Source organism: Acanthopagrus latus, chromosome 16, assembly GCF_904848185.1.
Source record: "Acanthopagrus latus isolate v.2019 chromosome 16, fAcaLat1.1, whole genome shotgun sequence".
Taxonomy (NCBI): domain Eukaryota; kingdom Metazoa; phylum Chordata; class Actinopteri; order Spariformes; family Sparidae; genus Acanthopagrus; species Acanthopagrus latus.
This window is the reverse complement of record NC_051054.1, coordinates 24,010,234-24,035,210: the sequence shown is the minus strand read 5'-3', so window position 1 is coordinate 24,035,210 and position 24,977 is coordinate 24,010,234. Positions and strand designations below refer to the sequence as shown.

Genomic DNA, 24,977 nt, shown 5'->3' with positions numbered 1-24,977 from the left:
CCTAACTCAGATCAGCTGTTCTGGAACTGAAAACTCAGAGTTTCACTACACAGAGTAAGTCAACTCAGAGTTCAGGGTCAGACTCAGTTTGTTGAACCTCCTTTCTGGGATACCCTCCAGGAGTGTCCAATATTCTGTGGACACCTTTCATTAGAACAACCTTCTCCTGAATGAAAAAAAAAAATACTCCCAATTGTTTGTTGCGGAAGTCTGACATCGCTGCTATCTACATTTATGGCATTTAGCGGATGCTTTTGTCCAAAGCGACTTACAGTTATTCATAAATCCATACACTGCCATGCAAGGTGCTGACCAGCACATCAGGAGCAGTTTGGAGTTCAGTATCTTGCCCAAGGACCCTTTGACATGCAGACCAGGGGAATCCAACCAGCAACCTTCCAATAACAAGATGCTGGCTCTACCCCTGACTGTGAAAAACTACAGTATTTCACAGTTCAACTTGGACCACATATTGTATTGCTTAGAATACTACACCTTATCCACAAGACATCTGGGGCTTTAAAAAAATCGACTGATCTTTAAAATTCAAAATGTTATAAACATTTCTTTGTGAAGCCTAAAACTTCTTTAAGTACCTTTTTTCATGTATCGTACAGCTGGTTCTCCAGGGTCTGCAGAGAAGGTTTCTGTGCTTCCATCCCTCGCTGGCAGCGTGGACAACATCAAGGCATTCTGGGAGGCTGGGCTCTGGCTATTGGTGATGTTAGCCAGCTGAGCAGCAGCATCCTGGGCCCTGCTTTTCTCATTCTTTAACATCTTAATCAGGATACCTGCAGGCACTGAGTTAAGGACTCTATTTGTCTTCACTTGGGAGAAAGTACAGGATGGAAAGGAAATCTTCTAATTTATTTAATTACACATGCATATTAATGGACCTATTTCAGCAGATGATGACTGCTTATAATTTGATATACAAATAAAGAACCCAAATACCACTAAAGACACTTTTCAAGATATCTGAATGGCTAGACAATTCTTCCAAATATTCAAAGTAGAGCTAATTTTGGACTGAACCTTACCTGAAAGTTATGCTCATAGTGACAGTATACTGTAAAAGGGTAGCATCCATCGTGGTTTCCAACAGGGAGCAATCTTGATTCTAGACTTTGAGTGCTGACATATGCTCTGAATCTGACCTCACAGACTCAGGAAGATGTCATTGTTTGAGCTGAATCTGTGAAGAGTAGAGGAGCCAGGGACACTGCGGAGACTGAGACAATATTCCACAAAATCCTCTCCCACTGATGAGGTTGTGTGCTATGTGTTCGTCTACTGTCCAGCACAACTTCAACTTCAACAATCCCTATATCTCACTGAAATGTTGCTGTCTACGTGACTGTGTTTCATATTAACTGTAATTCGATATTTTGAGCAGAAACTGGGAGGAGTTATTGCAGCAGAGTCAAAGCTTAATGTTTATGATTTTCTAGAATTCCTTATAAGTGTTAGTGTTAAATATTAATTTATTCACTAAAGATTTTTTGAAAATATTCTATATTATATACTATAATATACTATTATACTATACTATTAGGTTTACATAAAAGAAGCTGGTAAACACTTAAATGTTCCAGATTTTTATAAAGCAAGCAGTTAATATGATATACACAATAACAAGTTTGTTAAGCTTATAGAAGTATAAGCTGTGCTAAAATGTGTACAGGTTGTGTATGTGTACAAGTTGGTTATGCTTGCAAAGCACTAAAATTAGTATTGTTTCATGTGCCGTACGTGTTTTACACTAATTCGTTTTCCTAGTTGTTCTATAGTTCTCTAAAACTGTATTTACATAAAGAAAAACTTGCTATGCTGCAAAACTGTGCTCTTTTCTTGGACTTTTGCTAGTTTATGTGAGGGCACATGTGGATACTGACAAGTTATAGTCAGTGGGTTTGTAAAAAGGGTTAGTATTGCTATATGATTGTCTTGCAATTTATCATTTATCGCAAAATCACTGCATTGTGATATCATGGGCTGTATATTGCTCATCGTATCATGAGCTACCCTGTGATTCCCACCCCTACTCCAGACCTTTCTCGACCCACAGTATGTTTGAACTGTTTGGTGCTGTAGTCCAATAAGCATGCACGTTCATGGTGGATGGTATGCAGAGTGGTTTGAGGAAATAGTTAGGATTGTCAAAAGTATCGAAACTCAAAAAAGTATCGATACTAAAATGTTGTATCCGGATACGATACTCATTTTCAAAATTATCGATGCCACCCCCCCATTTCATTTATTTGTTTTTTGCACTACCTGAGACCTGAAACTTGTTATCATAGTTGCAGTTTCTTTTTGCACAACAGTTTTTTTTTATTATAAATATTTAACATGTGGTTCTGTTAATTGTTACATGTTGTAACAGAGGTTATTTTTTCAGTTTTCTTGTTGATAAAAACATTTCTTTTAAGTTTTGGGGTCTTTTTTTATTCTTGTGGTATCGAAAATGGTATTGAGTATCGAATATTTTCCTGAGTATCGGTATCGAGTTGAACATTTTAGTATCGTGACAACCCCAGAAATAGTACGTATACTTTACTTCAAATAGCCATCTATGCCAGGGCTGGACTTTGTCAATGACCTGAATGTGTCAGTAAGTCTTATGTGAGCGTGACAGAGTGAACTAACTGTCTACTAAAGGAGACCAAAGGCAAGAACTACTGCTTTGATCCTGTTTACAATTTCGTTGCACATGTCACTTCTTATGTGTCTCTAGGAATGAGGACAATTTCTATAATCGTTTCCCCTGTATTTCACTTCCCAATCTATAATTCAATTCTGTGTTTGATCAACTCCCTTTTGCTCAAACTGCTTTCAGCTGGCGACACATTCTTAAAAAATAATGAACACATCAGAGCATAGATTCGTTCAGCCTGTTCAAATTTTAGTACCAGTCGATGCCTGGTTGCCTTGCTTCATAACTCCACATACTTTTTCTGTATATTGAGAGCAAACTCCTGTTTCCTCTACTGGGGAGAATTTTTTACGATTAGAATTGCTGACAGAAGGAAAGTTGTAATTGTGTGAACTAGAGTTGAACAGTAAAACTGTATAAAGAAAAACAAGACTTTTTACAGGAAGTTGCCAAGATTACTTTTAAGATGTCAACAATCAAAGCTTATCAAGGGGTTAGAAGGTAAAGGGGAACATGCTCAGTTTAAGTTATTCTTTAAGAACAACTGAGCCTGTCTAACTGTCTCACCTACATGAATAAAACTTTACAGTCTCATAAAATATTTATTCAGCTCCCAACCTATGTGCCTGTTTTTCCACTATAAATGGACATGTGTTTGATGGTCTAATCACAACCCATAATTTAGAGGCAGCACATTACAGCAGTCTGTTCTTTAGGCATGGTCCTTTCATGAGCTTAGCAGACATCTACTGCAGTTGTGGCCAGACTGAAACTATGGTGGTCAGCAGATAATCTGTGATGTAAGAAAAACTGTCATTATTTTGGAAGAGTGGAATGGACATAGTTTTGAAGGAGCTGGAGATATTAATTTATATTCCTGTCAGCCGATACAAAGGGCATGTCAGTGGGAACAATAACATGCAGTTTCCACTAAAACCAACCATGCAGTCTTCCCAAAACTGCCAAAAACTAAACCCAACACCATTCCAAATGACTGGAAGAGGCCAGGTTTTACAGAGAAAAATATGGCTTTTTTTGTGGGTCCTGTGTCATTGTTCATACAAGTCATTACTTCAAACTGTTGTTCACCAGGTTTTTCCATTATTGTAATCTCTGGCATCTGATATCTTCATCTATGCTGCACACTACCGTAGAGTTCTAGATTGTGATGAAAATTTCTCTTACATTAGATCTGTGGGCTGCTTCACATGCCATGCACTCAAAATGTGGTCTAACACAGATCATGATGTATGTTCAGTCTCTCCTTCTCATCTTTCTTGTCACTCTCTATTATACTGTCCAAGAAAGCAGACATCACAGGAAATAAAGAAAATGCCTTTCAAATTACCACTGCTGGCAAAGGTGCAAAGCCAATCCTTTTGGTGCCACAAACTGCTCCAATTTCATATGCCACACATTATAAGTAATAAAAAAAAGAAAAAGAAAAAAAATCAGGAAGGTATTTTGCCTTCTCTTGGACTGAATATACAGTTCCTTTAACAGTGAGTTTGGATATGCACGAGGGCTGACTCGTGTATCTTGTGTCCATTTTAAGTGTTGGTTGAGCATGTCCTCAGAAAAACAATGCTATGTGCCAGCAAGATGCAATGTTGACATAAATGGTAGTAGCAGTGTTGAGTCAGTATAGAGAGCTGAAGTCTGGCCAATTCCGGTGGGAACTTATTTTGGAAAAGATTGTATGGTAGTGATTGTTGAGGGACAAATTGTTTCTTTGATCCTGTTTGAAATATGTCATGAATCACACACATGCAAGTTTGTTATAAACTAATGAACTATAAAATTGTGAAAATACTTAATCATCAAGACTGCACAGCCAAAAGTCACGTTGTTGATGGGCACCAAAACCATAACTTAAAGGTCCCATATTATTACAATGCACAATGTCTTAGGGGACAAATGTCTGCCAAATGTTGTGGCAATTCATCTAGCACATTTTTCACTGACTAAGCAAAGTTACTATCCCTCCAGCAAGGCCACTAGTTTGGCTAAGAATACACATGAAGTTCTCTAGCCCAGCACATGAACTCCAAAAGCTAACACACCCTGTGGCACATTTCAGTGGACGGGGCTGCAGAGTCTTTAGGCAGTACATTTTAAAGGCATTATATTGATTGATTGGTATTTTGAGCACTAATGTCTTGTTGTAAGAAATCATACTGAGCAACGGCCAGAGTTGTTAATGAATTCAAGGATACCATTGCCAATGCAGTAAACACACTGTGGGGTAACCTCTGTGCCTCATCACTGTTGCAGTTATGATTTATTATTAGCCTAATCTGACTTGAATACATTCGACAGTATAAATGAGCCAAAATAAAATAAAATGGAATTATCTACTGGCTGTGAATATTACTACCATTCATCTTTTCTATCTGAAAATTTTGCAACTTAATGTCCCTGGATAATTGGCAATATACAATATTTATACCTACATTACACTACAGTTATCAAATCAAATAAATAGGACGGTTTACTACTGTCAAGACTCTTTATGGTCAGTGTACCCAGCTAAGTTTAATTTAAAATACAAACATGTGGATGTGAAGTAGGATACTGAAATATACTGGACTGCTGAAATTGAACATTTTAAATCTTAAATACTGTTTACTTTAGAAGCAATACCTGTCGAACTAATCTGAACATAAAATATACACTGTTTCGCCATCTTCACAAGTGTATTGGCTAAAGGTCTTGAAACACTGGTGGCAGTAGTTTTTACGATGTTGGCACAGGTTAGCCCTTGTGGCTTGGCTTTTGATGTTGAATCAGCTGTGGGGCCACTCAGCCCCTTAATTAATCGCTTTAGTATCCATGATTCATTTATTGCCTACCCTTTTCCTTTTTGCTTCTACAACCAAAAGACCAAGGAGTGACAACGCCAGTGCCATTAGCAACTTTTTATCAGATACATTCATTATTAGAAGTGGCTATATTAGCAATAGTGTTGGGGAAACTGTTGAAAGAGCTGCTTTATCATATTAACAGCTTGTACCCTCTTATCTGCAGTCCTGAGTCTTCTGGCCTCTCTTTTTGAAAGACTACAGACTACTGCCACATGGTGGTATGGAGAGATATTTTCTCTAATGCAGGTGCGGAACGTATGCACTAGTTAAGCCTTAAGCTATTGCCTTTGCAGGTTGAACTTCGCTAGGTCTTTGATGTTGGTTTGGTGCGAAGAAGATGTAAGACCAATAATTTGCTATTAAATAACACCCTGAGAAGATACATAAAAGAAACTACTTAGTTAATGTTATTATTTTGAGTTAATGTTATTATTTTCATGTTTTAACTAAGGTTATACCATACTGGCAGGACTACCCAGAAGATAAGGAATGTAAGGAGAGTGGTTTGCAGTATCCGCGATAAAGAACAGAAATTCTTTTGAGCAAATGTGATATGGCTAGTAGGAATGTATGGGGTCTCATTTAGAGGGTAGGGGAAGCATTCCTCCATTGCACCACAGTTTCAAGACATACGTCAGACTTGACTGGACAACAACATATTACCAGAGTGACAAAATTTGGGAAATTCTAAGCACAACCTAGTATTTTTACACGGCATTGCAAATACATGTACAATGTCACTCTTCAAAGTCAGCACTGTGTGTACGATCTCTTTGTTGTTTCCTCATCATGTTATTGGTGAATGTGTCATTACTTTAGGAGAGTCTACTAAGCATTACCAGGTGTCCTACTTCAATTCATAGGAACACACAGGGCCAGTGGGTAGTGATGCACCCTTTTGTTTTACAGGGAACCCCACAGTAATTAACCCCTGTGAGGCCTCAGTGTCAGTCTGGGAATAGACGATCCAGTGGCTCCCAGTAATGGTTCTAGCAGAGTAGGGGGTAGGACAGTTATACAGACACGGAGAGCATGGTGATTAGCTAGCGGATACAAGCTTAAGTTGTAGAAATGGTCTGAATCTAGATAGTTATCAGGACTCTGACTGGAGATGTTGTCAACCCTGCAGTACTGGTCAACCCACAATATAGTGTTACATGCTGCAGACAGACCACCCTGAATGAAGGATTGGAAGTTTAGGCTACTGAAACTTTATATACAAACTTGAACATTGAGGCAATATGGTCAGTGAAGCATTTGCTTCACTGGATGAAATATGTACTTTCAGACACGCACAGCACTAGTTTTGGCAATTACATTTGCATCATGTGAGGACCAGTGAATCATATTTTGAGAAGGAAAGCTCTTTCACATTACACATACTTTGTCCAAGAAATACTACTGTGAAATATCTGCATGATAATATTCTATTTATTTTGGAAAGCTGAGATTTTTGTGGCTAAATAATCAAGCAGACATTTCAATTTTCCGACTAAAGGGCTGTGATCTAATAACAAGCCACAGTGAGCTGGGCTGAGCAAAGCGTAATCCCATAAAGCCACTAGAAATATCAGATTCAAACGCAAATACCATAATTATGATAAATAGTAATTATGATTTACTGCAGTCATTAGATGGAGATCTTTCTGAACATAGACATTAAAAACATTTCATCTGTGTTTTGGGGCACTGGTGATGAGTGCAGGACTTACTTACTTATGTGGTTGTAGGAGCACTGTAATCCAAGCAAGCAATAACAAAGTAGATTTTGACACATTTCTGATAACAAATATTTCAGCAGTAAGCGTAATTAAACTGTGAGGTTGGAGGCAGACAAATCTAAAGCTAAGTTAAAACATGCCCTGATCGTGTTATTTTTGCAGATTCTTTCAGATCAATTTGTAATTAAAATTCCCTACATACGCTGCAGACTTTAGCCCTTTTCAGACGGCTTTCACAATAGAACCACAATGAAGGCTCACCTCTACACCGCCTTTGTTTAATTACACTGAACCACCTTGCTGTCATGACTCTGGATTCATGTCTTTGTATCATGTCTTGTTGTGTCTTTGTTTTTCCATGCCCTACCGTGTCTTTTAAGTGTCTCTTTTGTTCTTCCCTCTGTCTCCCTCTGTCTGTAGTTTTGTTCCCTCCATGTTCTCTCCTCTGTGCTCCTCACCCTCGTTACCTCAATATCCTGTCTGATGTTCTCCCTGTGCCTCGTCTCCTGTTTGGTATGTTTTGGATTTTTGTATTTTGAGTTGAACTTTGGTTTTGATTTGTACTTTGCCCTTTTTCCTTGCACTTAGTTGAATTGCTGTTTTGTTGCTACTTTGTCTTTCATCCCCTTTTTGCCTGTTTTCAGTAACTGCGTTTGGGTCCACTTCCCATATCCCTTCTATGTTTTCCCCTTTACCTCAGCGTAACGCTTGCAACTACAAGAGGCATGAAGGAACACATCATAATGTTGAGATCTGTGATTTCTTTTTTTTCACCCCGTTTCCACCTTTAAATCTAAATATCTTGGCAACAAAGTCTCAGCGAACTGTTAATAATTGTATGGACGCTGTTATATTGTGTTGTGTTTCAGATCCTGATGCATTGTAGAAAGTGACAAAGACAAGCATTTGGCTCTAAACTAGATCCCATAATGGCCATGAAAGAGTGGTCTGGCTCTCACTGGCAGAGAGGGATCCTGAAGACAATAAACAGTAAAATTGTAGAGAAAAATTCCGGGGGGACAACAGTTTAGCCTGTCTTTTATACAGCATCTTTTACCGCAATTTGACGCTTTAGTCTCTCTATCTCTCCAAACATCTAAGTTTGTTTATCAGATTACTCATAATCAGATAACTGCCTTTTTCCAGATGAAAGATATCAGATTTCTCTCTCTCTCTCTCTCTCTCTCTCTCTCTCACTCTCACAGCAATATTTTTTACTGTCAAATGTGTACAACTCCAGAATGAACATCATGTGTAATAACAGGTTCTGACAGTTGTGACATTACTGCTAAAAAAAATCTGCTGAAAAAAAGTTGTGATAATTTAATTGGAGTTTGACAGAGACTGCAACATTTGACTCAGAAATGAAAAAAGTCTGTTTTAAAAATCAAGTAGATACAGTATCTACTAGTTAAATGAACATATTTCAAGACAATTAACTCAGGATAACTGGACAAAACCTTCCTGGAAATAAATCTAAAATGTCAGTAATATCTGATTTTTACATTTATATCCACAAAGTCTTTTAGAATGACTAAAATGACAAAATTATTCCTGCTCTTGTGCTGTCCTGTCCTCTCCCTCTCCTCTCCTCTCTGTCTGTGACTATCACTATCTGTAGCTTTTAACTTAGCTTAACAGCACTCGTAGTTGAGTAGGCTTTTGAACAAGGCAGGATAAATGTTGCAGGCAGCCTGGACCTGGTGCTTTTTGTAAATGGGATGTGTGTTGTTGTAACTTATGTAACTATGCCTGTGTGGTATACACACCTCTTACCCCGCAGCACGGTAAGAATAGCAGGCTCCATCCACACACTGCTGCAGCTGCTAGCTCTGCCTGTTGGAAAGAGTATGGGGTGGACTCAACCATTTCTACGAATGGGAGGGGGGACTAAATCTTTAAAGATGTAAATAGCACATTATTGCATGATTATAATGAGCACCGCTTACATTGTGCTTTCCATAAATGCTACTGCATTGTTCAAAAATTATTAATTGTGTCTCAAATTATTTTAGGGGGGGACAGCTTTAGTGGAGGGGGAGACATGTCCCCGGGATTTCCGCCTATGCTGCTGGGGACCAACACTGTTTTCTGGGCAGAAGTGTGATAAAGAGTGAGTAAGAGACACAGGATGACAGCGACTTTTCCACTCATAAATTCTATTTTTTTTTTCCTCATATAAATTGCCAGACAATTCTTGCTACCATATTACTGTTTTTGTCATGTAACATTGCTTAAGTGGGTTCAAGTGTGGGACATTTCTGTTTTATTTTGCGCAATATCAAATGAAGGATCTGTTTAATTATCAGACTGTGAATGCCATCAAAACACACCTGCTTACCCTTACACACAGAGGCTCTATTAGTACCACCGCTTGCAACTCAGAGGAAGAACCAAACTGTGCCCCCATTCCGCCACTGTAACTTTCATACAGACAGCAAGGCAGAACAACGGCGCAATAGGCATGTCTTAAAAAGGCAGTGTGAAGGGGGCTTTTGTCTCTGTTACTTGTCTTGCCTTACATGGTGTTTCCATTTGCCTCTTTTAACCTTTACAGTTTAGCTTTCATGCTATTCCCCCCTCATTTCCACACAGCAATGTGCGAGCACCCAGACTAATCAGAGTCACAGGTGAGGTTATAAAGGACCAGGATATTCACCATTTTGATTCTGCGAAAACAGGCCTAAGGTGCTGAATTTAAGGATCTTTGCTCCTCTTTACTCACTGTTGTGTACTGCAGAAGCAACAGGAAAATCTGAAACAACCTCAAACAGAGGGGTGTACTCTGAAGCATAATATAATAATTGATTAGCGTGGTATGTTGAGCTTAAATCAACAGTTTCAGACTGTATTAGGACAGAAAAATGACCAAGAGTTTGAGGATGTCAAGACCAAGGCAGGGCAAGACATGTTGAAACCAAGACCAATGCGAGTTCCACAAGGCATGACGCAAAATAAAATATGAAACCTGCAAACTATAGGCTCTGCTAACATTGATCTGAAACATCTACAGTCGCATGAAAATACTCACAGAAGACAAATGTAAATTAATCTACATTCACCTCTTTATTGCCATGTATATTAGAGCCCGACCAATATCTTGGTTGGACAATATCATATTGGCATATTCGAGATGTATAGTGGTATCTCTATAAATGATAGCGGCCAATATGAAACTTTTTTGGTTTACAGAGCATGATGCAGAAAATGGGGCAATTTACATTTCCAGTGAGATTTACTGTTTCAGTGAACTAATGTAAGAAACAATAAAGTTATTGTTAAACTGTAAAATAACCTACTCTGTTACATATCTGTTACATAAATTTTTGAAAACCATATGACATATTAAGTGATTACGGCAAAAAGATTTGTGTATATTGGCCAATACACCTATATCGGAATTCTTTACTCCCTAGTATCGGCATCGGTATTGGCCCCAAAAATCTGGAGCCGGATCTCATTTGGGTTTTAGTATATATGTGTGTGTGTATACATGAGTGTACCTTTAGACATGTCTGTGTAATTCTATGTGTGGGAATTTTACTTTGTGTTGTATGAGCAACAAATATAAACAAATCCTAAGAAGCTGAAATTAACTTCACCATTTTTAGTCAGCACTCCTTTACCGTGTTTACCACTACTAATCAGCACCTTTGAAGTAGCATGACTTTATAATCAATAGCCATGAGCTATATATATTTTCAGCTGAAAATATGTATGAAAAAAAAAAGAAAAAAAGCCTGGCTATGTCAAACTTGCTTTGTAGTGTAAGGCCAATCAATGCTTCATTGAGAGCAGTTGAAGCTGATCTGAAAACTAGATGTCACTCAGTATCCTCAGACTTGGTGTAGCAGGGTGAAACACTTTATTTAGGATGACTGAACCATCACCTACTGAAATCAAAGATACAATGACACTATTGTCACTGAAATACTATAAATACTGTATTTATCTGCTGCTCCATATTTATAATCCATCTAGCATTATAGGAACATCTTAGCCTTAGACCTTCAAAAAAATGTCTATTTCTGCAAGACAAAAAAAGCTTTAGAATTTTAGCTATGTGATAAAAATGTACTCTTTTTGTCTGGGAAGCTATGAATCTACAAACCATAGGAAAAGACCTTATTTGAATTAGAAAAAGAAAAATGTGAAAATTAATGTTAATCACCTACAATTATGTAACTAAAGAAAGAAGACAGTGCAGTAAAGTAGGCTGGTTGTAATATGTCAAAGGATACTGATCTCGTTATTACGTTGCACCAACATCTCCTTTAATTTTTTCACTTCTGCTGTGCTGTGGTAGCTGTTTTGAATTACTTCTTCACTCACTGTTGCTGCTGGTGACTCCTGTTTATCACCAAGGCTATTTCCTCTTTGTCCTTGCTTGCCCATGATCACCATCTAAACAAAAAATATAAAGAAGAATAATTTGTTGACATTTCATTGAAGTTACAAAAAAGTAATTGCTTCTTTTTCTCTTGTTGTGGGATAAAGATTTGTCGAAGAATTTTACATAATTACATAATATGGTGCAGTAAAGATTAAACTGCAGATAGGAATATCACCATAAAACCAGATCAGAGAGAGAGTTGAGTGTGAAAGAGCTTGCCAGCATTGAGAAAATAGAAGAAAAAAATCTAATCCAATGCAAATCCACATTCCTACAGATTCACTGGAGCATAACTATGGTGATGTTTAAAGGAATGTAAACTGAACAGCAGACAGAGTGTGTGGATCATAGCAAACTGAAGGAGAGACATTCAAGTGGGATCTGGAACTGCCTCTGGTGGTGGAGCACCAACCAGAGTGCAGGAGCAGTTTGAGCACCGCCATGTTCACCCAAAGCTCATTTAGCAACAGAGGATCTGGCTGCTATTTTACAAACAGTGTTATGTATGGCCCTATTAAAATGGTCCCAGAAATGTCACCAGCGATTATCGATCATCATCACTCGGAAGAAGTTAAGAGGCTACTATGAAGCAAATTTGACTCACACAATTGTCTGGATTGCCAAAATTCACTTTGTTGCATGTACATTTTTGACCAAGCAGATTTGGTCACATTCTCAGAAGACCTATAATAGATTCATTAGTGAACTAAACTTCATGATTAGGGTTCTAACAACAAAGGGGTAGAACCCCTCTAAAATTGTGCTAGTTTATTATTTTTTGTTGTCTGCCGCTTGAGCTCAAATTCCTGTGAGCTAGAATGGGCCAGAAACTTGAAACTTGGCCCAATGATTGGAAATGATGTGCATCAACTTTTTTTCAAATATGAGCCCAGTCAGCCAGATGGTAGCGCTGTAATTAAGGATTGAAAATGCATTCTTGGGAAGGCCATGCCCCTCACATCGTTAAGTCTAATTGACTTGAAAGTCCAGCTCAAAGTCCTTTACAAAAAAGCCACTGCACCATGAAAGCCGCTATTACAGATTTTTTGTTAATTTGCATAACGTTAAAAACAGTAAAATGAATAGAACTTTTGAAAGATTGACTCTATCAACTCTATCAAAACATGGCCGCCACAGACCAGTGTATTTTTGCAGTGGGCGGTGCTTAGAAATGATGGCCATAACTCCCACACCCTTTGGCCTATCATCACAAAACTCACTGGGTAGGTTCACAACAGGACTCTCAGGAATCTGCCTACCAAAGCATGTTGAGCTCAACCCATATGGGGCGCTATAAATGCTACACATGCTTATCTCTAAAACCATCAGACGGAATTTCACCAAATTTGGTATGCATGCTCTAGGGGTAAGTATTAACTAATATCTTGAGTGCCATGTTGATAGGTGAAAATGGGTGTGGCCTATTCGTCATTAACCATCATTGTTTGTATTTTATTAATTTATGGAGAGCTGGAAGGACCCAGAGACACGAAACTTGGCACGTTGAGTATAAATGATCTCCAAATGCTGCTCCAAAAATTTGATCCCAATCCATCAGATGGAGTGCTATAAGATAGGGTGTAAACTTCGAAAGGCTCTCCCCGCCAAGCCATAAGTGCTATTGACTTGAAATTTTTCATACACGTCCTCCTGATAGTCCTCTACACAAAAGACTCTTGCACCATGAAAGCCACTATTACAGATTTTTTGCTCATTTGCATAATTATCTCCACATTTCTCCCAAAATTATCATGATCAATACCTAATAACTTTGAAATACACATCAATAGGCAAAATTTGATTTTATGTTTTAATGTTCAAATAAAGTCTCTATGTGAAAGTATAACACAAATGCCATTAGCATGTAGCTGAAAACCCAATTTGGCGAAATCTGGGGCTCATCATGGGCATGTGATCTTTGAGGAACACGGCAGCCAATGTCATCAGCTGCGGGGGATGAGAGTCAGGGTGGCCGCTTTGGGGCGAAAGAGGTTAGAGGTTATATATATTATATATATATACAGATATATTTTTTTTGTGACAAAGTAGTATATGTTCCACTCAGTCCTTCACAGAAAAATGAGGAAAAAAAAATCTTTTTTTTACAGATGTTTGTAAATTTTTGACCATGATTGTAAGTTTGTCTATGTTTTGGAGCTGTGTAAATTCTTAGGAAGATCTGGTTTGAACACACACATCAACAATTGCATGTCACATTACACCTTAACTCTAATTAGATGGCAAATAATTACACCAAGTGTCTAGACTACAGTCAGGGTGTGGGAAAATCAGCAGCACTGGAACATCAGGGGATCTTTCCAGTCACAGCCTCTAGAATTTAGCAGTCAATATCTAGTTTCATTGCAGTTAGACCAATGAAGTGATACAATTCTACTTGTGCAAGTTCATGAGACAGTAGCCATCTAAAGGTTAACCACATTAAATTGGAAATGAAAATATTTTTAATTCAAATATAAATCATGTCCCAGCAGAGGACAGCAGAGTGATTTAGAGGAAATGATTGTTGAGCTGGTCAGTGCGGAACTGATGAATAAAGGTTTAATATGTGGTGACATGTTACTTCAAGAATGTATACTTTGACACAGAAGAAGAATGTAATGACTTTCAAGGTCTAATGTTTATAAAGTTGAAGTTAAGATATTTCAAGACATTTAAGGACCTACAGACACACTGTTTAATATCAGTGATCTACAAAAGCAACCTGAACTGAAAATATCTTTGGCTGCCACACTAGGCACAAGGCAAATCAGACCACAGGAAATGGTGGCATGGCAGAGAGAATAAATGCAGATAAACACAGAGGCTTATACAAGGAGACATGAGTGTTTATATAAGGAGAAACTGATACTGTAAATATGTAAATATGTTACCTTCAGCAAGGAGAAACAGTGCTGGATTTTTCTCATATCTGGCCCCAATGATAGTGTCACATCTGGATTAGGCTCATCAAGAAAGGCTTTGACTAACTCTTCCAACCTAAACAAACAGATACACACAAGCAGAGACTTCCTAATAACCTACCAAAGTTTAGATCAGTGGCACATTCCATGAGTCAGTCCTTCTCAATCACACTTAACACAGACTCAACAGGCACTCAAACTGTTAAGATCTACCTTCGAGGAGTGCTTCTAATGTTTAAAATATGGGTCTGGTCAAAGAAAACTATTTACTTAAATGTGTGTTCCAGCTCCAGGGCTGTTGATAAACTATATCTAGATATTAGTCCAAGCATTGGTTCTTCGGGCTACCGGCCACTGGGAAAGACCAGAAGGTAGCCATCCAGACGGATCCAATGAAGGCATGTCAGTGTGTGTCTCTTTTTCTTGTTGAAGCATTGTGCGGTATAGAAACCCACTAGGATTACATGACCAAGGGCTTAAAACAAATTTAACTGTCTTGTTTCAGGGGCCTACGAGACATCAGTGGCTTTTTGATTGTGGAGAAAGCCCTTCAGCGACATGTACAATATTTTGTAAGAGAGGACACATCATCTTTCAAATGCCAGAAATGATTTTTTTCTTCCTAGGTGTGAGGTCCTGGGTAAAGAAAAATGTGGGTTGGACAATATAACAAGGATCTGAGGACTCTCAATAATAGAAATTCTCTATATATGTAAATTCAAAGATGTTTTGTTGGCATCACCTCTTTTCTTACAAAACAAAGAGCCCCCCCATCCAAAGTCCAACAGGACAGCAACAATACAATACAATAGCAGGCACCACAACAACCATGGCCACACAACAGACCTGCAAAGCACGATAAAACATCAGTTCACTGATAAACTTCAAAGTCCTCCAGATACTGCGGCGCACATCGCTGACGCCCAGAGCGTCGAGGCACAGCAACAGATGCACACGTAGGCACGCCCACTCCTGAGGGGCTGTCCCCAGACCCAATGTCATCATCATGATGTGAGTGTAGAGCAGGCAGGGGCATGGCAATGTCATCAATGAGAGGAGGGAACGGAGCAGGTGGGAGCGCAGCAATAGCCGCAGGGGTACCAGGGCAGTGTGGGGCAGGGTTGTCCACATCCTCATCTGAAGCAAGATCCTCCAGGAGATCTCCAGGGGCCAAATCAGGACCCTCCACCTTGTAACAGTCAGCCAACCTAACCCTGTACGAGGTATGATGAAGTTGAGTCCCCGTAAACTTCTGGAAACTGCACCATGACCTGTCCATGCTCAAGACAAGGTAACTGTCACATGCTCTCGACTTGTTCCTATCGCCGTATAGGTACACCAGATCACCGGGCCGGATGGCGAGAGGCACAGCCACACAACCAGGGTGCACCTTAGACTTCATGCTGTACTGATGTTTGGTGACACGCCCTGAGTGCTGACCCAAGATGAGGTCCAGATCGACCACAGGTAACTGCCTATGGGAGAAGTGGTCACACTGAAGCAGCATTTCCTGCGAAGACAATCCACGTGACCTAACACGACTGCTCAGGTGGGCCGTGGCGACAGAGAGTAACTGGGGGTAACAGCCCTACAGTTAGGCTCGAGACGCAGAATCTCCCCCTGGATCTCTTGAATGGCTTTCTCCACCAGCGGGTTCTTGTTGACGTTCTTGGCATTCCCAACTTCAACAACCAACCTGTGAGCGGTGAGGCCCATGTCCCCCGCCAAAGCAGCAAAACCAAGGGCAGGGTCAGTCCCCACACAAAATCGGGTAAGGGCGTCCCTGAGAGTCTCTTTACGTTTGTCGTCAATGAGACAAGACAGTGTGAACGATGTGACACACTCCCGGACAACCATAATGAGCTGGCGGTCCCGCCTGAACACATCAGCTGCATCAACTACATCAAGCCTGTTAAGCACACACTCGACGGATCAATGCTAACTCTCCGTTCACGGAGCCCTGTAATAGTTGGACCAAATGTGTTCACGTCTTCGGTACTGGCAAGTCAAGGGTAGCTTAAGTAATGAAGCTGCATGTGCAAATTGACCGAAGTTCTCCTTTAACTCCTCATCCGCAGTCACTGCGTCTCCCATGTGACTGATGCTGGAATCCTTAGCAGTAAGTTGTCGTCTGTACGGAAACTCTATAAGATCCTTTTTAGCCTTGGTGAACAAGGCTTCAACTTCACTGCTCATGAATCACAAATACTGAGACCAACAGAGACACACTCTAAGCATCCTAGAATACTGGTGGGGCCAATCCAGGACTATACACCTCTGTAATGTCCCAAGGTCACATCACTAAACACTTACAGTACACACATACATATTGTACAACCTATGAGATCACCTCTAAAACACTCAATTTCAAGTGACTTTGTTGTCTCCCCTCATCAGTATTCTCTAAATCTAAAGATAGCATCATATACTTAAATCTCTAGGCTACTGTATAACGACAAACTAAGAGATTTGAGGATATAAGGAGGTGACATACTTCTGGATCTCCTCCACAGTGAGCTTTTCATTCTTCTGTTCTCCCGTCACCATGGCCAGCTCTTCCTTAAGAGACTGGACCTCCCTCTTCAAACGTGCAATAACCTGAAATACACAAACAAAAAGCAGATACACACATTGTCAAAAAGCACTTAAACAAATTTGCAACTACAGTAAAATACAGACAGACACTAACACACACATACACACACCAGGTAATTCCAGGCAACTGGATGCTCCAGTGAAAAAATGCAGTAAGCAAAATTTAGATTAGCATTAAACAGCTATGGTGGCAACAAAGGAAATCGAAAAACCCTCAACCGCTGTCTGTCCACACATGTTTGGTTATGGCCTTGCATACCGAGTCAACGACCGGTTGCTGTTAGTAACTACTTCTCGGGTCTGGTTACTGTATATAAGCTGAACATCTCACCAAGCCCAGACATAGCTTCTGCAATAAGTACTTGGTCAGAAATGGTCAGAAGACAACGGATGTGAGAGGACCAATAAGCATCATTCTACTGATTAGCACCTGTGGATCACTGGAGGAAAGTTATCAGATTACATACAGCTCTTTTGGAGCCACAAAAGCCTCTATACTCACCTCTTATTTCACAAATGTAATAGTACTCCTGCAGACCTGTAAAGACATTTTAATGTGTTGATCAATGGAATTACCCTTTAAAGTGGTGTATTAGCTTGGCATGTTTTACTGACAATGACGTGTTTAATTAGTGCATTTATTGCCTCATGGTTATAAAGGCAAATATTATTTGTTTCAAAGGTAATACTGATGAAGTAAACGAATATATTACTTGCTAATGTTAACATTGTCATTACTTGTATGAAACACCTTGGAATGCATTTCACTTAGACCTCTCTCAATAGTGCTTTCAACAATCATTTTGATGGTGAAGTGTCTTGTAATAGGGTGAATGGTGTCTCCTTATCACTTGTTTCTGCACTACGTAACTTCAGTGAGAGGGTACGATTCGCTGTTACAGACATGTTTATTTCAACATACAAGTTTGCAAGACATAACACTATCACAAAGTAATGAGTTTTGCTTGCATTTAGCACCTGCATTACTTCTGTCAATGACTTAGAAACTGTGGAGAGTGGCAAATTGCACAAAAAGCCCATTCCTACATAATACTGCTTTCATTATTTTTTATTTGTCCAACAGCCATGTTCAGTTGCATAAATCCTCAATCGTTTGGTCCACATCAAGAGGAGCAAGAGCAGGAGGTATGAGGTGAGCCCACTTGAAACTTTGTTTTGAAACTGAATAGTTACTTGCAGCGTGCCATAACATGATCTTAAAGTGCTATGATAAAAGGGGCCACATACATGACAACCCTGAAGAACAGACAAATCTAATAAAACCTTTAGCTTGATACCTCTGCAGCTAGTTATACAAGATACAAATGTATGTACTGTATGTACTATATTTATTTATCCTCAGTTTGTATTTTATTGCATTTTCTCCTCAGTAATCATAATCCCTGCACTGTTATACCTTACTTTTAATCACCTTGCACTGTAGGACTGACAGATACTGTGTATGTTGTTGAAAATGCTATATCACACTGGTCTGCTTTTGTTGTCGTCAATACATTTACCTTCAGTTTGCATTGTGTTTTCCAGAGTAATGGTAATTCTTGCAGTGTTTACAGACAAACTCCCTCCATTTGCCCGCACTCTTGATGATGGCAGATCTCTGCAGCAGTTCTGGTATCACTCCCTACTCTTATTTTCTTGTCTTATCTATCTAATCTATCAATCTATCCATGTTAACAGGGCATTTATCTCTTCCCTGAAATCCCTGAAAGAGGTTAATCATTTCAGGGGGAGAATGAGCCTCTCTATAGTACATCTAAACTGAGATGTGCAACTACATGTTAATGGTAGGCAAACTAGGCCAACATCAATATCTGTGGATGGTGTAGTTATTTGAAAGGTCACACCAGTTGCACAAATGCACAAATGCACATATCACACCACAAAACAACACACAAAAACACCTTCACATATGACACAATCACAACTGAATTTTGACTGCATCACAGAATACTAAAGCAGACTGAATTGCTGGAACTGTCTCAGAATAGACAAATACAAGAGAAAGTGGCGACTGTGTGCAAGATTCACACAGTGACACTTCTGACACCAAGCTGCTAGGAGCCAAAGTTCAGTGAAAACTAAATCAAGGTCAAAGGTCAGACTGAGTCATCAAAGCAAAAAAACTGCCTATTGTGGCAAACCTCATTGTAACTGGAAAGTCACAAGCAGTTATATAGTCAAACATCATCAACTCAAGGTGCTCTGGGGAAGGAACAGACCTGCAGTGTGGTTTGGGGTAGTTGCCAACCTAAAATAACATTTCATCCCTAATCCACCATATATCATATTTTCTAAAGCCACTCCCTGTATCTCTTTTTTGGGACCCACAGTCTGATGTAATTCTCCCAGCTGCATCCTGACCACCAGCTGTTGGTCAGCGGAATTCTGCAGTCTATTTCAGCATGCCCAAGCCCACACTGGTACCACAGCATGGCGGCAGGCTTCCATACACTCTGAATAAAAAAATGATTCATGTGACTGATGATGCCAGCATGTCCTATGGAAACCCATGTAAGTAAAACAGTGCTAAATTAATATTGTAAAAGGAACAGTTAAGCCAAAAATGAATATGCAGTCATTATCTACTCAACCGCATGCCAATGGGTGAAGTTTCGTAGTTGATTAATCATTTTTGAGGCTCTACAGTGAAAAAGTATTGCAGTATTCTCCTGGACAACTAAAGTAGTTGGAGAGTTGTTTTGAATTGTAAAAAGGAAAAAAAAAGAAAAAAAAGACAACAACGACACTGCTCAATACAGCTCATCAGGCGAAATCCAACTCTGCTGACAGCTTATATAACCCAAATAAAGACTACATTTCAAAACAATTTGAGATCTCATGGCTTCTGGAGACCAGATCAGAGTCAGAATTCCTTTTATTGTCCTTCAAACGGGGACATTTCTTTGCCACAGCAACCACAGGACAGTAATATTACAATAAACAATAATAGTAAAAACAGTAAAAGGTAAGAATTATGTTAGAGAAGCTGTATGGAGCCATTTTACATTGTTTTTGCAATAAATCCCAATCTACTTAAGTTATTATGCATCATAGTTTCCCACTACACCTTAACATAGGCAAAGTCTTTTATTCCCCAAACAAAAACACATATATGCATGGCACCATTTAGGCATTTTCGAATTAACCACACTACTCCACATGCAAACTCCCTTCTGCCTTAATGAATGCCACTTGGATGAGACAGGCGAGGGACCCAGGGAAAGCAACCATATGCAGGAATTTTCACAACTGCTTACCAAACATGTCTCGCTAGTGGGTTATAAGCAGGTGTCTGTTTGACTCACATGGATGCACTAATCAAACCTGTCTTCTCAAGTGAGATGATGTCTGTATCTTTACATGTTGGGAGAGTCCATGTTTTGGAGGATCACCCAGCCTCCTATTACCCTATCAGCCAACCTTATATGGTATGGTCACTGTGGCTGACTTCATTATAATCACAGTAATTTTCAGCACCTCATTCTTTCCCTATCCATGAGACTTGTGGCTGGTTTCCTGCTGTTCAGGCGATCAGGAAGTGCTTTTAGCAGTGCTGTTGCGGTTTCTGAGCCCATAGGTTGTCATCTGATGGGTCCCAGGGAAAGCCAGTGGGCCCCCAATAAAATTTGTGATTTATGACAAATTGCAGTGTTAAACTTGTGTTTGATATTATACGAGTATAATAATGGTTTTATTCTTGAATGCTGAACCTGAATCTAAAAATTTGACATACAAAAGAAATCCCAATTCTCACAACACATTGGCATATCAAGGGCTGCCCCCTGAAAGTTGATGAGCCAGTCGTATAGATACATCGCAGACTGATTTTGTCAGTCGGAATTCTTTTAAAAAACAGGATAAAACATGAAAGCGCACAAAAGATGATGTGTGATCAAGCTTGTACACCCAACCAGACAAGCATTTCATGTTGTTTTTTACATTTTTTTCATGTTTTAAAACAAGTCCCCAGCTAATTCAGTTGTTTAGGAGAATGCTGCAGCTCTGTTCAGTTGTGGAGCTCCAGAAAGTTTTTGTCAACAGCAAAACGTGACCCGAATTTTCATCGGCAGGAAGATAATGACTTGCATGAATTTTTATTTTTGGTTAATTTGTTAATTTAAGGTAATGGTGAGCAGCACTAAATGTACTGTATGTACTGTAAACATGTAACACAACTAAGTCTGAAACATTACACTGAGAAGAAGAAAAACACCCACAGTTTTACAATGAACTATAAGGTCTGCAGTCTAACCACATGAGCCACCTCAAATGGATGTATATTATGTAGTAGGCCACTCACAAATATCTCATTGACACATTTTTATTTTCTTAGACTGTATGGAAATCTGGAAAAGTCTGAGGTAACAGGTAAAACATACTGACATAGGCTGATAATGAAGTTAAAAAAAAATACGAATGGTTTTATTGAACAGCAAAATCTGTCTGCCACAGCCCAACAAATCATCCTGATACAGTGCAATATTCAAATAAACTGAATAGTGATTTATTTCTGTGGTTTCATCAGAGCACATCACCTGAACAGCAGAGCATCATCTGTCATCATCTTCATGAGATGTTACAGGATTGATTACAGTGAAGTAATCCTGACAGTGGACCAGTTAGTTTATATACCAATGCCAAGTTTTTAGCTAGCTTTTTCTGTGTCAAGGACTGATCTTGTTGGAGGAGAAAGTATCATGTCACAATAAGCAGATGGTCGGAAACGGTGACCAGCAGATTTTGATGTGCCTTGATAGCAAGTATTTCAAAAAGAATGTGTTACCTGGAAGGGTGTGATTGGGAGGAACGGCCTCCCCGATCTGAACCAGAGTGGTGTTTTGTTACTGGACTTCTGTGCTAGTCACAGTTTGTCCATAACGAACACCATGTTCAAGCATAAGGGTGTCCATATGTGCACGTGGCACCAGGACACCCTAGGTCGGAGGTCAATGATCGACTTTGTGGTCGTGTCATCTGACTTCCGGCCATATGTCCGAATGGACCATGTTCTCCACTTCTATTGTTGACGCGGCTGTTCGGAGCTGTCGCCGTAAGGTCTCCGGTGCCTGTTGTGGCGGCCATCCCCAAACCCAGTGGTCGACTCCGGAAGTAAGGGATGCTGTCAAGGTGAAAAAGGAGTCCTATCGAGCCTGGTTGGCCCGGGGGACTCCTGAGGCAGCTGACGGGTACCGGCAGGTCAAGCGAGCGGCAGCACGGGCAGTCACGGAAGCAAAAACTTGGGTCTGGGAAAAGTTCAGGGAGGCCATAGAGGAGGACTATCGGTCGGCCTCAGACAAATTCTGGCAAACCATCCGGCGCCTCAGGAGGGGGAAGCAGTCCTCCACCAATACTGTTTACAGTGGAGGTGGGGAGCTGTTGACCTCGACTGGGGACATTGTCGGGCGGTATAAGGAATACTTCGAGGATCTCCTCAATCCCACTGACATGCCTTCCATAGAGGAAGCAGAGGCTGGGGACTCAGAGGTTGACTCATTCATCACCCAAGCTGAAGTCACTGAGGTAGTCGTGAAGCTCTTCAGTGGCAAAGCACCGGGGCTGGATGAGATCCATCCTGAGTACCTCAAGTCTCTGGATGTTGTGGGGCTGTCTTGGTTGACATGTCTCTGCAGCATCGCATGGCAGTCAGGGACAGTCCCTCTGGACTGGCAGACCGGGGTGGTGGTCCCCCTATTCAAAAAGGGGGACTGGAGGGTGTGTTCCAACTATCGGAGGATCACACTCCTCCGCCTCCCTGGGAAAATCTATACCAGGGTACTGGAGAGGGCCGATAGTCGAACCTCGGATTCAGGAGGAACAATGCGGTTTTCAACCGGGCCGCGGAACACTGGACAAGCTCTATACCCTCCGCAGGGTGCTCGAGGGTTCATGGGAGTTTGCCCAATGGACAGAATTTCTAGGCACAGTCACGGGCCGGAGGGGGTCTGGTTTGGGAGCCACAGGATTTCATCTCTGCTTTTCGCAGATGATGTGGTCTTGTTGGCTCCTTCGGGCCAGGACCTCCAGCATGTCCTGGGGCTGTTTGCAGCCGAGTGTGAAGCGGCTGGGATTAGACTCAGCACCTCCAAGTCCGAGGCCATGGTGCTCGACCGGAAAAAGGTGGCTTGCTCCCTCTGGGTTGGGGGAGAGTTACTGCCTCATGTGGAGGAGTTTAAGTATCTTGGGGTCTTGTTCACAAGGGAAGGATGGAGCGTGAGATTGACAGGCGGATCAGTGCAGCAGCCGCAGTAATGCGGTTGTTTTATCGGTCTGTCGTGGTGAAGAGAGAGCTGAGTTGAAAGGCAAAGCTCTCACTTTACCAGTCAATCTATGTTCCTACCCCCACCTATGGTCATGAACTTTGGGTCATGACCAAAAGAATAAGATCCCGGATACAAGCGGCTGAAATGAGTTTCCTTCGCAGGGTGGCGGGGCGCTCCCTTAGAGATAGAGTCGCTGCTCCTCCACATCGAGAGGAGCCAGCTGAGGTGGCTCGGCATCTGTTTCATCTAACACCTCCCTCGGGAGTTGTTCCTGGCATGTCCCGCCGGGAGGAGACCCCGAGGAAGACCCAGGACATGCTGGAGTGACTATGTTGCCCAGCTGGCCTGGGAACGCCTTGGGATCCTCCCGGAAGAGTTGGAGGAAGTGTCTGGGGAGAGGGAAGTCCGGGTGTCCCTGTTCAGGCAGCTGCCCCCGCGACCCGGCCCCGGATAAGCTGACGAAAATGGATGGATGGATGGATATGGTGCATCCCCTCAACGTATTAAGTGAGTTCACTGCGTCCTTTCAGATTTTAATGTGTTGAGAAGCATGGCGCATACTTATCAGCATCACTGATTTAGTAGCCTATAGGCTACAGTACAGGACAATTAAGGCAGTGTGTGGTCTGAATAATGTACCAAATACTGACTGCATGATTGAGAAAGTCAAACTGCAGGTTTCAAATCAATTACAACAGCTGGCATGTCCAATAGACAATGTGCCTTCAGTCTGGGGCAGGCCTAGAATTGGAGTGTGAGTGTCACCCCTAACCACAGTAAATGACATCATTATAATCTGCAAGCTGCGCTGCTGACTTTACTGTTTTTTTTCTCAGTAAAGCAAGAATGGAGATAGAGGGAGAGACAGAGAAAGAGACACGGTAGCAATAAACAAAATGAAAACAACACACAAGAAAGTCATAAATGGAGAAAAGAAGTTTGCCCACGAAGTTTGGGTTTGCCTGGAGCTGTAACTCTGCTGGACCCAGTTGGGAGCAGCCAGACACTGTCACAATTACTGAGCCGGCCGCAGACTCTCTTAAAAATACCTCTGTAGGGTTTGCAAGTGGCCAGCCAAGTCTCAGCGGCAGTAATACAGTAGCAGTTGATCCTCAGGCAGGCTATGGTGGAAGGGGAGGAAGCGGATATCACTATGATGACTTACTACTGTATATCCCCACAGGGGTTTACACTAGTTACCAGGGGAAGGTGTGACAAGTGCTGTAAGAGGCAGACGAAAAGGAGGGAAACCCTTATCAAGGGCTAACCGTTCTAAACCGCCCTGGCAGTCTCTAATGTTATTGAGTCATTATTTGTCATTAAATAATGTAGACTAATATATAACAATGGAGAAATGTGTAAGGTCTTATTGTTGGGCGGACTTTGTAACCACATACAGTAGTGACAACAAGTTGAGTATTCTTGCCAAATCTTCTCCTACATTGGCCTGTCCTCTAACGCATCATTAAAATAATGTATTCATAGTATAGAGACACTAAATATAACGAGAGTCGACACACTGCACACTTTCATTCAAAAAAAATTA

The 24,977-nt window shown here is 40.7% G+C and overlaps 1 protein-coding gene across 4 annotated transcripts in view; it reads right to left on the bottom strand.

Annotated features, from left to right (window-relative positions):
• The window catches only part of kif6 (kinesin family member 6), an 89,542-nt gene that overhangs the window by 38,053 nt on the left and 26,512 nt on the right, over positions 1 to 24,977 (bottom strand). For 3 of the 4 annotated variants that reach the window (XM_037072467.1, XM_037072469.1, XM_037072470.1), the window contains exons 10-13: positions 17,050 to 17,153; positions 14,526 to 14,631; positions 11,483 to 11,645; positions 597 to 794 (exon numbers count right to left, since the gene is read on the bottom strand). In XM_037072467.1, the coding sequence (XP_036928362.1) occupies positions 597 to 794; positions 11,483 to 11,645; positions 14,526 to 14,631; positions 17,050 to 17,153 (571 nt within the window). The remainder of the gene's footprint in view (positions 1 to 596; positions 795 to 11,482; positions 11,646 to 14,525; positions 14,632 to 17,049; positions 17,154 to 24,977) is intronic. The other variant, XM_037072468.1, reaches the window with a different exon arrangement.